The sequence below is a fragment of the Tachypleus tridentatus genome, chromosome 7, assembly GCF_004210375.1.
Source record: "Tachypleus tridentatus isolate NWPU-2018 chromosome 7, ASM421037v1, whole genome shotgun sequence".
Classification (NCBI taxonomy): domain Eukaryota; kingdom Metazoa; phylum Arthropoda; class Merostomata; order Xiphosura; family Limulidae; genus Tachypleus; species Tachypleus tridentatus.
The window spans coordinates 140092594-140109665 of record NC_134831.1 but is presented as its reverse complement, the minus strand read 5'-3'; the positions used below and the strand labels follow the sequence as shown (position 1 = coordinate 140109665).

General features: G+C 31.8%; 1 protein-coding gene across 15 annotated transcripts in view; it reads left to right on the top strand.

The window, feature by feature from the left end:
* Positions 1-16444, top strand: part of dnk (deoxynucleoside kinase) — a 33640-nt gene extending 17196 nt beyond the window's left edge. For 8 of the 15 annotated variants that reach the window (XM_076514369.1, XM_076514370.1, XM_076514363.1 and 5 more), the window contains 6 exons: positions 1098-1151; positions 2823-2986; positions 3798-3886; positions 4849-4928; positions 6623-6703; positions 9964-14519. In XM_076514369.1, the coding sequence (XP_076370484.1) occupies positions 1098-1151; positions 2823-2986; positions 3798-3886; positions 4849-4928; positions 6623-6703; positions 9964-10080 (585 nt within the window). In that variant the 3' untranslated portion in view covers positions 10081-14519. The other 7 variants (XM_076514374.1, XM_076514365.1, XM_076514361.1 and 4 more) reach the window with 4 other exon arrangements.
* Positions 16445-17072: the final 628 nt, after the last annotated feature.

Sequence of the window (17072 nt, the reverse complement as noted above, 5' to 3'; positions counted from 1 at the left end):
ACAAAAATGTATTAGTGGTCCTAAGTATTTATAAACATTTTGTACATTGTTTTGCATAAATGTAGAAACTACTATCAAAAAATCATTAATTTATATTTTTTTAAGTTTCACTCTGATTGCTTTTTATTTTTTGTGTAGTTAATGGTTTTATAATGGCTTGTTTTTATTTTCTTAAATGCATATTGATAGTCATGGTTATTCTAAGACTTGTAATGTTTTATTATGAATAAAGTTCTTTTAAATATTAGTTTCCTGTCAAATTCTCTCTTTTGCTATTTTGCTTCAAAATGTGGTAAAACATAAATTTCTTCAGCAGTTTACCTTGTCACATTATATGATTTCTGAAAGAAAACTTAGAAAACTATTTACATATAGAGTACATACATTTGTAGTTTTATCACTTATAATATTTCCTTACTCTAACACTAAATTGTTTGCATGATTTGATTATTGTGGGCTAAAACTACTTTTATGAGCCACTGGTTTGTTACATAGCTTATTTTTGATGGTGAAATCATCATAAGTCATGAACTTCAAACACGTTGAGAGATCTGAAGTTCAAGTAGTTTTATGGAGTATTTAGAACAATTTTATCCATCACTTTACATTATTATACTTTTGATTGGGTGGTTGTTGACAAATTGTCTTAATACAGTAGTTGTAAATGTAAAAATAATGTTTTCGAAATTTTGAATATACATTGAATGCAAATCCTGCACCATCAAACATTCTATATATCTGGATAATTTTAATACTAAAAGTATTATTTTTGTGCATAAAAAGAGAAGATTCCCAAATCAATAAAATTTGGTTAATTTATATTTTAAGTACAACATGTTGGGCTGTGCCATACACATTGTGTTTTGGTGATGTACGAGTTGTAACAGTGTAGGCTGCTTATGCCAAACTGAAGCCTAATCATTCAACCAGGAATAAAACCGACTTGTTTACTTGTAATATGTGTTCTGGGTTTTCATCTATATGTGAATGATGCTGATACTTTTCTGTAAGCTGCATCATAAAAAAAAATAAAGAAAATGCATTCACATGTGTTTCCATTGTTTATTATTATTTATGTATTCGTTTAAATATATTAGGTATTACCAGAACCTGTAGAGAGGTGGAGAAATGTAAAAGGTCATAATTTGCTGGTAAGTTTCATAATTTGAAGTTTTTAAAGCAGTAGAAAGAATAAAAGCATTAAGAAAAAAAATCCAATAAAACATTCATGTTTATGAAGTTGCTGCAACTGTTTTTCCATTGTTGCTTAGAGTAGAATTAAAACAAACACAGTTTTTGGAATTTGTATGAGTATTCAGATCAAGAAAAGGAACATTGATCACTATAAATTATTACAAACTCTATCTAATTTATGGAACTTAAAACAACATACAATAATACAAATAACAAAATAATGGGCTTGTTTGCTTTGAAATATTTTACTTGTAAATTGGACACTTCCAAATTATTAGTAGCTGTATTTTGCCTACTTTTGTATTATTTTTTTGGATAAGAATTTGGATAAACTTGTATCATCTTAAAAGAATGAGTCTGAAAATTTTTAAATAAAACTATGTGTGATTTTATGATCTTTGGCTTTATTATGCTGTTTTTTTCCATGTTAGAAGCAATGTTCTCTCTAATTTTTCAAATCAATATGTGGAATGAGTTATTTTCATGTGCACCAGTATCAAGGCAATGCACAGATGTGCACTACTATATTTTTTTAAGGGTTTGGGAGGGTTAGTTTCAAACCACTGATCGTATTGGATCCATTAGATTGTTATGCAATGCTACCATTTGGTTATTTGAGCTTTAGGCCTATCGACTGCTAAAGTTAGTAAGGCCATCAGAGTGTTGAGACTCATTGCCATCACTGAAGATGTGCATGGTTGAAATAATGAAATGCACAGTATTTGATTAGTTGTGCAGCCATGTAGTTATACAACCTAGATAGAACACTGATTATAATTCATATGGAGTTTAGATCATAGTATAGTATAATTTGCTTGATAAAATTGTCTGGAAAATTGAATTTGTAAGAAAAAATATCTTCAAAATTACTTTTTGTTTGGACTGGTAATTAGAGTAATTATGGAAACTGATATAAAAAAACAGGTTAAAGTTTTGAAAAAATTGGGGGTATAAAAGTTTGAGTCTTCATTCATTTATTGTATACAAGAATATGTACAACATAATTCATCGTGTATGATAAATATTCATCAAAAATCAGTGAAAAAATTGACGTAAATTTTTTATTTTGTTTATGTTAAAAGTTATTAATTGAATATTTTGAGGTCTTTTCCATTTAATTGCCCCATGCTAGTACAGCAGATGGCCCAAAATGGCTTTGCTGTAAGAAAACACACATACAATTTAATTTGATATTGGGTTATTCCAAACCTTAGAAGTTAAGTGATCTCACTTACATAAATGTAGCATTAAATACTCAAAAGAATAGATTGCTAGTAACAGTTTTTACTAAAGAAAAAAATTCTCAAAAATAAATAACAAACATGCAAAGTAGATGAGATGAACCAAGAAAAAAAGGAACAAACGAATTAAAGAACACAGCTTATTGTATATAGGCCTTTTTTGCAATCACCTCAGGATTTTGCATGTTTAAAAAAATACCCAATTTCTTTCAAGCTTAACATTGGGTTTTTATATATGTCAGCAGTGTTACCTTTTGACAGTCTTTGGTAATTTCTAAAATTTGGACACCTTTTGTTAAAAATTTTCTCTGTTAGTAATTATTTGATTTGTTTAATGTTGTTTAGTAAATGTTTTCATGAATAGAACAGTATTATCATTTACTGTAGAGTTTAATGTACAAGGATTCTTCAAGATGGAGTTTAACCTTTCAGACGTACGTTCAGCTGACAATGATTAATCTTCACAGAACATCTCACACATCACCTGTCAAGCTCATGGAGAGATCAATATTCAGTGCAAAATACTGTTTTGTGGAAAATCTCTATAGAAGGTTTAATTATTCACATATAATTATGTTCTGTTTCTTTCATAAATTAGTGTTACAGATGCACACTTGTTGAATGCAAATTATTTATGTTTTGTATGCATCATAGTAAACATAAAAACAAAATTATCATGAATAAATATTTATATACTCTTTACTAAATATATACTTAAAGAATGGTGTTGAAATACGTTTTATGTGCAGATAATGACTTTTGCAGTGAGGCTGTTTGAAAGTTATATACTATTTTTAAAACAGAAGGTATAAAATTTAAAGTTGTTTATGTTTAATTCTGAAATTACTGTCTTGTTTATACAGTGCTCATATATTTTGTTATTATGGAATAGTTTTCTTGTTCTATTTTTCCTGTTATAACTCGGAGAGTTGACCAAAAATATTAAGTGAAATCATTCAATTTCTATGTAAAAGAAACTCCTTCTGTTATAAATGGAATTAAATGCATTTGTGATATACATTTTTCTTTTCTTTCTACATTTTTGTATATTGTTAGACACTTTGTAACTAAAATTGTAGACCCAAAAGCACTTTGGTTTATTAATGTCAGGACAATATTGTTTTCTTATTTATGTTGGTACTAAGAGTTATTAATAACAATTAAGATACTCTCACCTGATGAAATATTGTTTGTTTGTTTTTTGTGCATTTAAAACTTTGTAAAATATGTACCTCAGGTAAAGGTCTGAAGAATAGGTTATTTTAGGTTTACTACTTTAGTTATATGTGCCGTTTGTAAGAAAACATTGTTTCTGTCGGGGAAAAAATAACTACAAATGACATGATGTATTATTTCTTACAGTGGAGCTATGCCAGAAGTGGAATATATTGTTCTGAGTGAATGGTTTGATTGGCTGGTTAATAATGAAGATGTTCATTTAGACTTGATTGGTGAGTTTGGTGACATATCTTAAGTAAAGTGAAAAATAAACTCTTAAAACTGATCATATTGCTGCAGCATGTTAGATATTGATCATATTGTAAAATCTTCTAATACATCTTCTATTTTCATATAGTATGTAAAGCAAAAAAAAGGATGTATAGCAGTTGAAAACATATTTTCAGAAGGCATTTGTTTGAAAGGCTAGTGTGATCACCAAGTTAACACTACTAAACATAACATAGATTGCCAAGAATCTGTTGAAAAGGTGCATGGGTCACACTGAGGTGAGGAAATGAAAGTGTAAACTCTGTTAAATTCATTACTCACAAAGAAAAACACTTAAATTCTAAACTATTATTTATGAGAAACAGGACATTTGTTTACACTTTATTGTTTGTGTATTTTGACTTAATAGAACTATTCTGCAGTCAAAAGAGAGAGATAAAATTTAACAATGTATGAAGAATGTTCAAAATTTCTAAGGAGAATGATCCACCAGAGCTTTTTGGTGATTTGATTTAGTTTATTACAACATAATTCTTTACTGTGTTCAGAATTTCCTACAATAAGTATAGTCTATGTATGGACTTTTGCTATTTAGTTGGCCTTGCAACTCTGCCCTAATGTTGCAATTGAAATTTGTTTTTAATGGTTTTTACTTGCTAACCATTTATACTATGTTTCCTCTTCTGCATTTTTAATTATTATTTTTTTTGTTTCTCTTTCTCTAAACCATCTTTCCCCTATTTTGCTTTCATAAGTTTTTTTTTCATTAATGGCTCGTTACATAGTGGCCGAATTAACTGGCAGACTCTTGCAAAATATTGGGGTGGGCCTTATTTTTTATTAGTATGTGTGTTTTATAAGTAATTAACTTGTTCTGAGTTAACATTTACTGTGTTTATTTTTAGTAGGGTGTGGTGATTTTTATAAAACTTTGTTAGTGATAACCATTCTTATTATCATACAGTTTACTTGCAGACAAAACCTGAAGTTGTTTTGGAAAGAATTCTCAAGCGATGTCGTGAGGAAGAAGTTAGTGTTCCATTGGTAAGATAGTGTAAAGTAATTTCTCTTGTTATAATTTTAAATGTGTATTTTGGATTTTATGTTGTGAGGTTTGTGTAGATCGTGCATGGACAGTATTTATCTATCGAGCTAATCACAAGCAGTTTTTTTTCTGTTATTTTATTATTTTGCTTTGCACATGTAAAAGAGATTTGGTTATTTTTAAATGCATTTGTTGAAATAATTTTAGAACTTTTTTTTTTTTTTTTTATGAAAAATATGTAAAGCATGCATGTTGCAATCAAAAATTATAAGATCAGTATTCCATGTCATAATACAAGTGTTGTAGTGCAAATGATGGGAGGGCTAAGTGTCTAATATTGTAGTTGAATAAAAGAAATAATCTGGGAAAGGTATATGTTATAACATTGGCAGCTGGATAGTATGACTGCACTGGGAAGGGTAGACATAACATAGCAATTGGAAAAATAGAACTACTCTGGGAAAGGTAGGTGTTATAACATGGCAGTTGGATAATAGGAATGCACTGTGACAGGTTTATGATATAATGGGTTGAACCCAAAAAGGTTTGAAATTTGACTTAATAAAATATGAGAAAATTTGCTCTTATTCATTACTGCAGTTTTTATAGCCACTTCATAGTGATTGTGTGTAATAAACAGACAGATAGGTAGATACATAAAAATACTTATTATTCATTATTGTAAAATATTAAAACCCTATGAAAGAAAGAATTTAACATTTGTTGTTTACAACAGGCAAATGTTAACTTGCTTTATGTAGAACTTTTCAACCTGTAATGCTAATAATTAGTACCTTTAAATTAAAGATAGAAATCAGAATAAGCAGTCTATTAAATTTTATTTGAAGGTAAATAGTCCTAATATGGCACTAGTTTCATGCTTTTTATTTACTTTTTTTCCCAAGTAAAATGTTTAGTGTAGAAATACAACAAGCTTTGTTTATTGATTACTGTTCTTCTATTCATATTTCAGTTATCATTGTGTGGCACACCATACATTCAGTGGGCTAGGTTGATTTTACTTATCATAGTTTATTAGCCAAAAATTGTCTGTTACATAAATGTAAGTACATGAAAATAGAGTTGGTTGACCAATATGTTGTATTTTCCACATGTTCACTATCTTAAAGAATTTTAATGTCATATTAGGTAGTTTCTGTGTGTACACATTTTAATAAAATCAAATATTGAACTCAAAACTGTTAGAAAATTTTGAGTGGAATTGTTTTCTTTCCAAATTTCTATGTGGAGACAAAGAAGTTACTTTAGTATTAAATATCAAGAAGATTTACTTTTCTTTAACTTATTTTGTGTCCTATAATTGATACCTGAAACTGCCAGTACATGTTGAAACTCCAAAATTACAGAATTGAGGAAAATTGACAATTATATGTTTCAAGTACCTGATGATGCCTTTAGTGGCAAAACCAGGGTTGTAATAAATGCTGTATTTGTGAAATGTACAGTTATCTTGGTTTCCTCAATTCTAAAATTTTCTCTTATTAATTGTGTTTTGTTTTAATTTTTTTATTTATTCTTGTGCTATGTAGATTTGGTAATAACTATACCATTATATTAGCATTAGTAGCTATTATTTCAATGTTAATATACTCTAATTTTTTTAATACTTCTGTGTACAGATACTTGTATAAATGTTTTGTACAGTTCTGTTAAGAAATTTTTTTCTTTCCAGGAATATTTACAGAAATTGCATGACCTTCATGAGAACTGGTTGTTGAAGGAAATTTCCTTTCATTTGCCTTGTCCTGTTCTGGTAAAAACTTTACCTCTGAAAGTATTGTACAAATAAAATGTCAAAATCTATTGTTACGTTTAAATTTGTTTCTTTAGATTTGTTATAAAAACAAGTAGCTATGGGCAAGAGTGATTAGTTCTGAAACAGTGCTACCTCCACTCTCCCATAGCTATTTCAACCTCCACCTCTTCTCTGGGGATTGATAATTTTTTATAAAAGTGCACCCGTCTTTCTACCTCTATATTTTTTGTATCATTGCATCAACATGTGACCATCCTCCACCAATCCCATTGTACTCTCTGTACTAACACAAGTAGCACAATTCTCACTTTCTTGATTGGCATTCTTTTCTGCGGACGTGTTTTATATTCTCCATGTGACTGCACAATTATTGAATGTATTTGATTACCAATTAATATCGGTTGCAAATTCTAGTTTCTACTCATTTGTGTTTGAGATGTTTGTTTCCCAAATTCTACTTTGTGCATTTGAAATTTGTTTTCTTAATATCAGTTGATAATTTTCTTACCATAAGTTAACAGTGGTTATAGCACAAAGCCTCAGTTTCAGGTTCCATGATATTTGTTGTGGAAACACAGACTTTTGTTTGTGGAAAGTTTGTGTTTTATGTTTGGCAGGCTGTTTTTTTTTTTTTTTTTTTTATTTCATGATAGGTTTTATTACACTGCACAACAAAGTTTTTGCTTCTTGAACACTGTTGGGTATTCCTTATAGATTTGTGTCTGCTGATCACGAAAATCACATCCAAATTTGCCCATCACATACTGTTTCACCAAAATCTTCAGTTTTGCCATGCTTTTTTTTTATATTTGTGTCCAAAAAGTTTCATTTCTGTAAGAAACCTATGAATAATGTTTTGTGCAGTCTGGGCATGTCCAGGGATGAAATCAGGCCAGGTTGGAAGCTGTTCTGTGGAAGTATGCAGCCCAGGCATGCCTGGGCAGGCTGGAGCCAGCTTGACACTGTCTCAGCAGGCTATAAAAGTGGCTTGCCATACACAGATGCTGCCAGAGCAAAATCTCTGGCATCGGACCTGTAGGTCCCAGCCTCATTCTGAAAAGGGCCGTTTACCCAGTCAAGGGTATCTAATCAATTACAGTAAATTTTAAAAAAACAATTCGTCAGCCGCCAGGGTTCTCCATCCTCTGGCTCACTTCACTTTCGCTGCTTTCGTCCAGTTCTCCCGTCCTTCCTCTCACTCACAAATATTTTTGAAATGTTAAAAATAAAGTAAAAATTCCATGGATATTTTAAAACATTTCTCACGTAAGGGGACGAAGAGGAACTACAAAGTTCCTGAACACCCCAGTTGGAGAGAGAACTCTTCTGATTTCTCTCTCTCTAAACTGAACCCCTGCCACGTTAGTTTAGTTTAGTTTAGTTCAGATGCTGCTCATTGGATTAATATAGATCTTGCAGTATGTACATATTGTTTCAGAATATAGCATTGCCTCAGTAGCACTGTAACAAGTGAGTTAGATGTTATAGACGTTTTACAGGATGATTGGTTTTGGTCAATATGTCTCGTCAATGTCGTAACAGCCACGATACATCCTGCTATATTTGTGGCAAGTATATGCTTGTTCATCAGAGACACTCAATGACTGCTCTTGTGAAGAAAGCATATCATCTCTACTTTAGTTATAAAATTGGTGATCAAGACTAGGAATGGGCACCTCACATTTGTTGTGCGATATGTTCTGTCTGTCTGAGGCACTTGAAAGACAGTGCCATTTGCTGTCCCAATGATATGGCGAGAACAGAAAGACCATGTGATGGACTGTTACTTCTGTTTGACTAATGTGTCTGGTTTCTCTGCCAAAAACAAGAAGTCAATTGAATACTGTAATCTGCCTTCAGCAATGAGACCCATGCCACATGACGATAGTCTTCCAATTCCGAAACCACCAGAAAAATAGACCTCAGACAAACCAGATGAAGAAACTGCAATGCAGGGTACTGGCAGTGACATTGATTCAGATTTTGAACTGTGCTCCTCAGGCAATTTACACCTCATAACACAGTCAGAATTAAGCGATCTGGTCAGAGATTTGGGTCTGTTAAAAGCAAAAGCCAAATTGCTGGGTTTGAGGCTGCAGGAATGGTGTTTGCTGTCACCAGGTACGAAAATTTCTGTTTTTTGAAGCTGCCAAGATAATATAACCAAATTCTTTGCACAAGTTGACAGTCTCTGTTTCTGTATAGACATCGAAGGATTGTTCTCGGGTTTGGGTTTTGACCACGATCCGCAAGAGTGGGGTCTCTTTATTGATTCATCAATGTTAAGCCTCAAAGCTGTTCTGTTACACAATGACAATGTTCACCCTTCAATACCTGTTGGCTATGCAGCACACAAGAAAGAAACCTAGGAGAACATAGAAATGTTGCTGAAGCACATCCAATACAGCAAGTACAACTGGAATATCTGTGGAGATCTGAAAGTAGTTGCTCTGTTACTGGAACTGCAGCTCGGCTGTACAAAGTACCGTTGTTTCATCTGTGAATGGGACAGTTGTACCAAAGAGTTACGTTATTCTAGACAGAGCTGGCCACTCCGTAAAAAGTTAGTTCCAGGACAGAAAAATGTGGCCCAAGAATCGCTTGTCGACCCGGCAAAGTTTTTTTTACCTCCTCTTCACATAAAATTGGGACTTATGAAGAATTTCGTTAAAGCAATGAACAAAGAAGGCAAAGGTTTTTGTTATTTAAGACAGATGTTCCCAAGAATAACTGAGGCAAAGATCAAAGAGGGCATTTTTGATGGCCCTCAGATCAGACATGTTATTAGTGACAAGCGATTTGAAGATCTGTTAGTTGGACTAGAAAAGTTTGCCTGGAAAGCTTTCAAAGACGTTGTTGACAATTTTCTTGGCAATTACAGAGCCCCATATTACATTCAGTTGGTAGACAAACTTCTCAAAGCGTACAAAACAATGAAGTGCAACATGCCACTCAAGATTCATTTCCTCCACTCACACTTGGACTTTTTCCCTGCAAATCTCAATGCTGTCAGTGACAAACATAGTGAAAGGTCTCACCAGGACATTGCTACAATGGAAAAACAATATCAGGGCAACTGGAATCAGTCAATGCTTGCTGACTGCTGTTGAACACTGCAACATGATGCATCGGACATTGAATACAAACGAAAATCAGGAGCAAAACACTTTTAATTATGTTGAACTTAATAGCGTATTAGAAACATAAATGCAATTAAATACGTTATTGTCGGTAACAGTCAACTATCTATTTTTCAGAGTTCCTACGTGATGAAGCAAAACCAAAACTACATTTGTGGATACCCACCAGGTACCTGTCACAATCAGCAAAAACTTTTCAGGAAGCAAAACTTTAAAAAAAAAAATGTTGTGTAGTGTTATTTTTCCCAGGAGATAATGTGTATTTCTCACTTCCTGTTAATATACCCATGTTCTTTGAGTTTATGTAAGATTGTGTGTTTGAGTCTAATTTCCACACTCAATTAATAACATCCTTCATGTCTTCTTTAGGCAGTGTTATGTAAGTTAGAATTTACTTCTTCTCCCATATAGATTACTTCAATTTGTGTGGAGAGTTTGTTTCTTGTATTAGTTTTGTTTAATATTTTACATTTTTTCACTGTTAATGTTATTTAGTTAAGTTACTATTTTTTTGTATCTTTATTACTTGTCACATGTTTGGGAATCAGTTTTGAGTCAAAATTTGTTTTTGTTAACTGGGTGCCTTTTTATTCTCATGTTGTTTAGGGTCAGTTTTTTGTCTTTTGCCATATAGTTCCTTTGAGTCAACATGTCTATGTTTAAGGGTTGTTTATCTTATAGTCTCTTTAGTGGTGTTTATACTTTAGGTGTTAATTATTGTTTTGCATTTCAGGTAGGTTTTCTTTGTTTCCTATGTGTGTTACTTTTAAGCTCTTTGTAGACTACACATCTGTAAGTTGTTGTTAGTTCATTAGTTCTGTATCCTTTCTTAAACGTTTAGTTAGTATTTTTTTGGGTACACTTCACTACTGTTACTGTCTTTTTATTGTTTCTTTATGAGGGTTTCTGACTTCTGTTTTGCTCCACATCTTCTCACTTCCCAGATCTCTTCCCCAGGACCACACGTTGTTTAGATGTCTTGCTCAGTTCGCTCATGGTCTACTACATGATGTAGCTATCTAACGTGTAGAGCCAACTCAACCAGATGTTTACTGCTATCCTTCTTTGTCTCTCTATGCATAGGAGTTAAGAGACTTTCTTGATCTGTCCTGATTGTATACTTGTCTGCAGTCACTTAGCTTTATGATGGAGTCTTACCTCTCACTTTGGGTTTTTATGCTCCAGTGTCATGTTCTTTTCTTTAGTTCTTCTAGGTAGGTTTTGCCTTTCTAATTTTAGTATTCACACTGTCTTTCTTCAGCTCTGTATGTGTTTTGTGGAGTGGTATTCTCTTTATAATGTCATCTTCACTTGTCAAGTTTTTGGACTCTCATTACATGGACAACAAACTTCTGGTTACCTTTTCTTGTTCTGGTCAGTCACTTACACCCACTACCTTCTTCAAGAAGCTCCTGAGAATTTTTTTTTTCTGGTTTAAGAAGTCCTTTACTGCCCCCTCACATAATCTTATTCAATTAGGGTTCACTTCATTTCTTTTTTTGTTCAAGCCTAGCCTTTTCCCACTATGGTTTCAGGATATTGAGTGGATGGTCATGTTTGTCATCTCTTTTCCTTCTCTCTGTGTCCATGAGGCTTTCTCTCTTTTGGAGTATGGTCTTCCTTGTAAATATTCATCTCCTTGGTTTGGACACACACATATATTCCCTTCATTGGATACTTCTCAACCAATGAAACTTCCCTCATGAAATTTTGGACCATCCCATTTTCCTTGATTTTCCTGTGTTTTGGGGTTTATGGTCATTTGAGGAGGCTATACTCCATATCAACATCTTCGTACCTTTTGAAGTTTATTGGGATCTGTATTATTTCCTCCCTTTCCTGCAGGAGAGTTTTGGTTATTTTTGCACTTCCACTTTTATCAGTTTTAACACTGATTGCACCAGTGTTTGCTTAGTCAGATTCTGGATTCTGTGTACTTTGCCCATGACCTTGATGTGATTATCCTGACAGGTTTTATTCCTCAAGTTCTGATTCTTGTGGCCGATCTTTTATTGTGTCCCCACTAGGATCTCAACAGTGTGGTCACTTCATACTCGTGTTTTTCTGTGGGTATGTTCTCAACAGGGAACACTGCATATTTGTGTTTCCCATTCACTGGTATGCCACACTTTTTTCATTTTTGTCTTCAGTTTCTTCCCCTTCAACTGTGAAAATAGATGCTTCCAGTCAAGATTGGAGGGGTTTTCACCTGTGTGTCTACCCTATGATTTGACTCGTTTTTTGGGGTCTTTTTTTTCCCTTATCCAGACCAAATATTGTGCTCTGTTGGTTCTTTTATATTGGCCACTCAGATGTAATTCCCTCTGCTTTGGCCCTTACTGGAGCAACACACATTATACTTCTTGCTGCACATCAGCCCTCTGTGATTCCTATATGCCTACCTTCTATTCAGACTATTTCTCTTCTGGGACTTTTCCCTTATCTATACCACTTATTATGTTCTCTTGGTTGCTCCAGATGGGCCAGCTTTGGTGTAGTTCCATCTGCCATGGCATTTCTGGAGCAACAGACCCTGCTCATTTCTCTGTCTTGGTCACTTCTTTGTTCACCTTTATCTTCAATTTTTTGTCCTGATGTCACCTTATTCTATCTTTCTGTGTGTCTTTTGTCTGGTTTTGTGCCTCACCTCAGGGATTTACCCCTTGTGTCGCATCTTTCACTGCCTACACCTTTTGTCCTTTCTCTTTGTCAGTGTACCAGAGGAATAAGTCTCACTTCAATTTTGGGTTTTTTTTTTCTCATTGTTTTCATCCATCCTATGCTTGAGTTCCTCACCTGTCCCATACCTTCATCTGGTTATTTGTTTTTACTGTTACTCTTTAAACTTTCATATCTCCTACTTCCAAATGTTTCTCCTTCTTGGATTGTTCCATTTTTCATAATATTTAGTTATTCAGTTCCAGAATTCTTCTCCTGGACTTTGGCTGCCCAAGTAGGTAGTTTTTCTCTAATTTATTTATTTCTTTTTCCCACCTGTATTCCAGTTTGCTTTTAGATCATTTCCTTTCTCCAGTTTGTTCCCAGCTATGTTGTTTGGCTCATACTGTCTTATTTTGATGTGCTATTGCTTTGACAAAAAATTTATTTACTAAATAAAATTATTACTAGTTATGTGGAAATGAGAAAATATCTAAGTTTTATTATTTATTTCAAATTTTACAAAAAAAATGTATGTTCTTAGGTTTTCTTTTATTCAAAATGCAGAATATTCACTCTAGAGTACCATTTTCAACTTGGTTTTGCTTGACATCACATATAGTGCAGTTTTTACATAAGCTTTTCATACATATTCATTCATATATTTTATCATTTTTAACTTTCAGCCTTTTAAAATCTTGCAGGGCAACTTGTAGAATACTCCACAGATAAACAGATAAAGAAATCATGATTTACATTAATGATGCTATAAATTAACTACATGGTTTTTAATAACTGACTGTTTATAGGTTTTTATGATTTTTGTAATGTTATACACTCTTTCTAGAGATCAGCTCCTGCTGTAGGTAAAAGCAATATGCAAATATTGTTTCACTGATATCTATATATATTCATTGTTGTGGGGTACATGTGACTTAGGGTTTGTGCTGAAAGAGAGATATCTGTAATTTCAGGTTTAGACTTACAGTTATGGATTTTAAAACGTTTCATGTGTATATGGTAGATTTCCACAGTTTAAAATTTTCAGGAATTTGTGTGTCTACTCAGATTTATTTTCCAGCATGCATCAAGAGCCGATACTAATTCAACTGGTGAAGTACAACAATAAAAGTTGATGCTTCTTAAACAAATCTTGCTGGCTTTGGTGTTACATGACATAATTTCTACACATCTGAAGTGTATTTTCTGTATATTTATATATGTGTGTATGTATAATATTCATGAAGTTAGCCAAAGTGTAAAAATAAAAGTCATTACTTATTTGACATAATTTACTTCACCCTAACCTTTTTACTCATTTGCTTATTATTTGTATTTTCATGTTGTTGTTGTAAAACCTTTACATATGTCTGTGTTGTGGTGAAGTTTGAAGTTTATGGTTTTGTAACTGTAAATCATCAGTATATTGTCACATTGTTGAATAAGGAAAAAATATATAGAAATAAAGTGTAGCTAATGACTATAATGATTTTACACATACATACTACAAAGAAAAGGCACGAAATATTATGACTGTTAGGCTTATTATCCATATTTGAAATTGAGCTACAGATATTTGATAATTAAATAACTAGAAACAACATGATTATCTCATGAGGACAGTAACCTGTTGTTGTAAGGAGTTTTAAATGTTAACTGTATGAAAACCTATCTGTTCTTATTGTGAAATATAATTGTTTCAGTTAAACTACATCAAACATATTCATAAAATAGAGTTTCACTTATAAATTTGCCATGAACTTAATTGGCATGTAGAGGAATAACAATTTGGGTCAGTTATTCAAATCACACGTTGGTTCAGTGGTTAACTTGAAGGTGTGTAATGCTAAAAATCAAAGTTTGACACCTGCATGGAGCACAGCTTGTTTTTGAGCTTTTCAGTTAAAAAACGAAGTTATTTGAGACAAGACAATAGTACTTTATCTAATTTACTGTAGCTTTTGTTTCAACAGTTTAGTTTTTTGTTTTACTTAAGATAATATTAGTTGCTGTCTTAAAAGGTTCTGGATGGTAACCAAGACAGACGAGGAATGATACAACAGTTTCAACAACATGCTGACAAGATTTTGGGCTTCAAAGGTTGAATAACAAAAAATGATTTTTAGGATTTTCACTTCACCATGTTTTAAAACAATTTTCTAAGGTGAAGCAATCAACAAGAGCTTTATATATTTAGACTTACAGTTTTGAAATTTGTTTGTTACAGTAAAGGTATTTTAGATATGTAGTTATATCAGTGAGCTAAACAAGTTGTACGTAGTTTACACAATGTACTACCTACAAACTAAATGCATCTAGCAACTTGAAGACAGTGCCAAAGTCATGAAGAAAATACTGTAGTGTTTTCTTTAGCATAAATTTGTAGAACCAAGCAAAGATTTAAACCATAAAACAAATGTGTCTAATTGTAGAGGAGTTGACTTGAACTGTACACATTCAGATGAGTTTCTTGAAAATTGTCAAATTCACTTGATGTTTGTTTTTAACAAATTGATAAAAAAAGTATGAAGTTTTATTGCAGGAATGGAAAAGTATTAAGTTAAGCTTTGCATTTAGAGTTCTTTTTTCTTATTTTTAATATTTTTCAAGAACTATTTTAACCATGAGTTTAATGTCTTTAAAAAACGAAAAAGGTTTAATTTCTGGAAGTAACACCAATTAAAAATTCAAATGTATAGCCCTCTTATGGACATAATCATAAAACAATGTTGTAATATATATAAAATTACTCACAGCATACTTGCTTTGTTATAACCTATGGTGGTCCACTTTTCTCTCACCTGAAGGTTTTATTGATTATGTTACAAATTTTGTAACTGTTTTGGTTCTATAATCAAGAACTATTTATATTGGAGATATTTGAAGTTATTAAATGTTTCTTCATTTAGATGTTCAGGTTAATTGGAAATTTGAGCACAATGTACAAGTAATGTAATATCAGTTGACTGTCCAATAGCAATTAAACATTTTTAAACAAATCTAATATATAATAATGATTTACTCTTACATATCACCTGATCAATTAGTAACAAAAAAAATTGTTCTTTTAAATAATTTTCTCACACTTGTCTACAACTTAGTGGCAGTATATTTCATTGAAAGACAAAAGTAAACACAACTCTTAGCTCATAGAAACTGTTTCTCTTAAACTGGTGAGCATTCCAGATAATTTATTTTTAAATAAAATTATATATTAATGTGGTAATATTTTGATGTAATAATGTTGTTATAAAATCATTTTGGCATTGTTTCATTGCTTGTTTTTTAGCTGAAGTGGTTATTTATATAATTTTTGATATAACTTTATTTCTTGTCAGGTTTTAAAACGTTTGTAGATGTGATCTTGCTTATGAAATATTTGTAATGTTAAATATTTAATTTTAAAGGAGCTTGAGTAAAGCTGTATTTCTAGTATTTAATGGTAATGTTTTAATTATTCACTAAATGTTTTTATCATTATGCCAAAAACTTTTAATAATATTGGAATTCTGTATTTGTAAAGTCTGTCTGTTCTATTACTGAGTAAGAACTTGAACAATCAAAGAAATTTTCTATCTTCTAGTAGTACAAACACTGACTATAACTTTTTTTCCCTATTAATTTAGCCACATGTAAGATAAATCATGTATGGGTTCTTTATTGTGAAAAATCATTTGTTTTTCCAGTTACATTGAACATTTTACAAGATTTTAGGTTTGACTTGTTCATTCTTAAAGTATTTGCAGAGATTTACGGATGTTCGCATTTCTGGTTTTGCCTTTTATTCATCTGTTTCAAATAATTTTGTTGATAAAACATCCAGTTTTTATCTCCTAATTGCCTTTCCTCAACACCAAAACCTTTTTCGTAAATAAACGTGTATGTATTTTAGGTTGAATGTGTGATATTTTTGAAATAAATTTATGTGTATATATTAAAAGAGTTGAGATGCTTTTGCCTGCTTTAACCACAAAGGAAATAATGTAGATGAATCAGCACTACTAAACACAAAGTGAAGCTACCTATATGGAAAGTACTGCCGTATTATAGCACTTAACACATCATTGTAACTGCACAGATCATTTGGATGTAAAGATCCCTAAGTTATGTGTTAACAGTAATAATAAAATAATCTCATTGTGCCCTTTAATGTACAAAAATATCAGGAAAGAAACTGACCTTTTTACAAAATGAAGTTTTTAAAATATTTATTCAAAGGATAATAAGATTTACAGTGATGTAGCTTAAGCATAAAAAAAATAACTCAGTGGAACATTCTGTATTAATGTGTAATAATTAACATTTTTTGTTGTTAATACATTTGGAAATATTTGCCAATATTTCTTTATATTTAGCTACCAATAATGATGTTATTTTGTTAGCCTAATGAAAACTACAATAAAACTAGGTCTGAGATTCGTAAGTACCTTCTAAGAAGAATGTAAAGTGCAAAACAATTTCATCAGGACGTATAAGCGTGCAGTTGGTTTAATACATAATATATATTTACTAACAACTATCCTAACTACAAATATGTATATCCATTTAACATCGAATAAACAAATTTC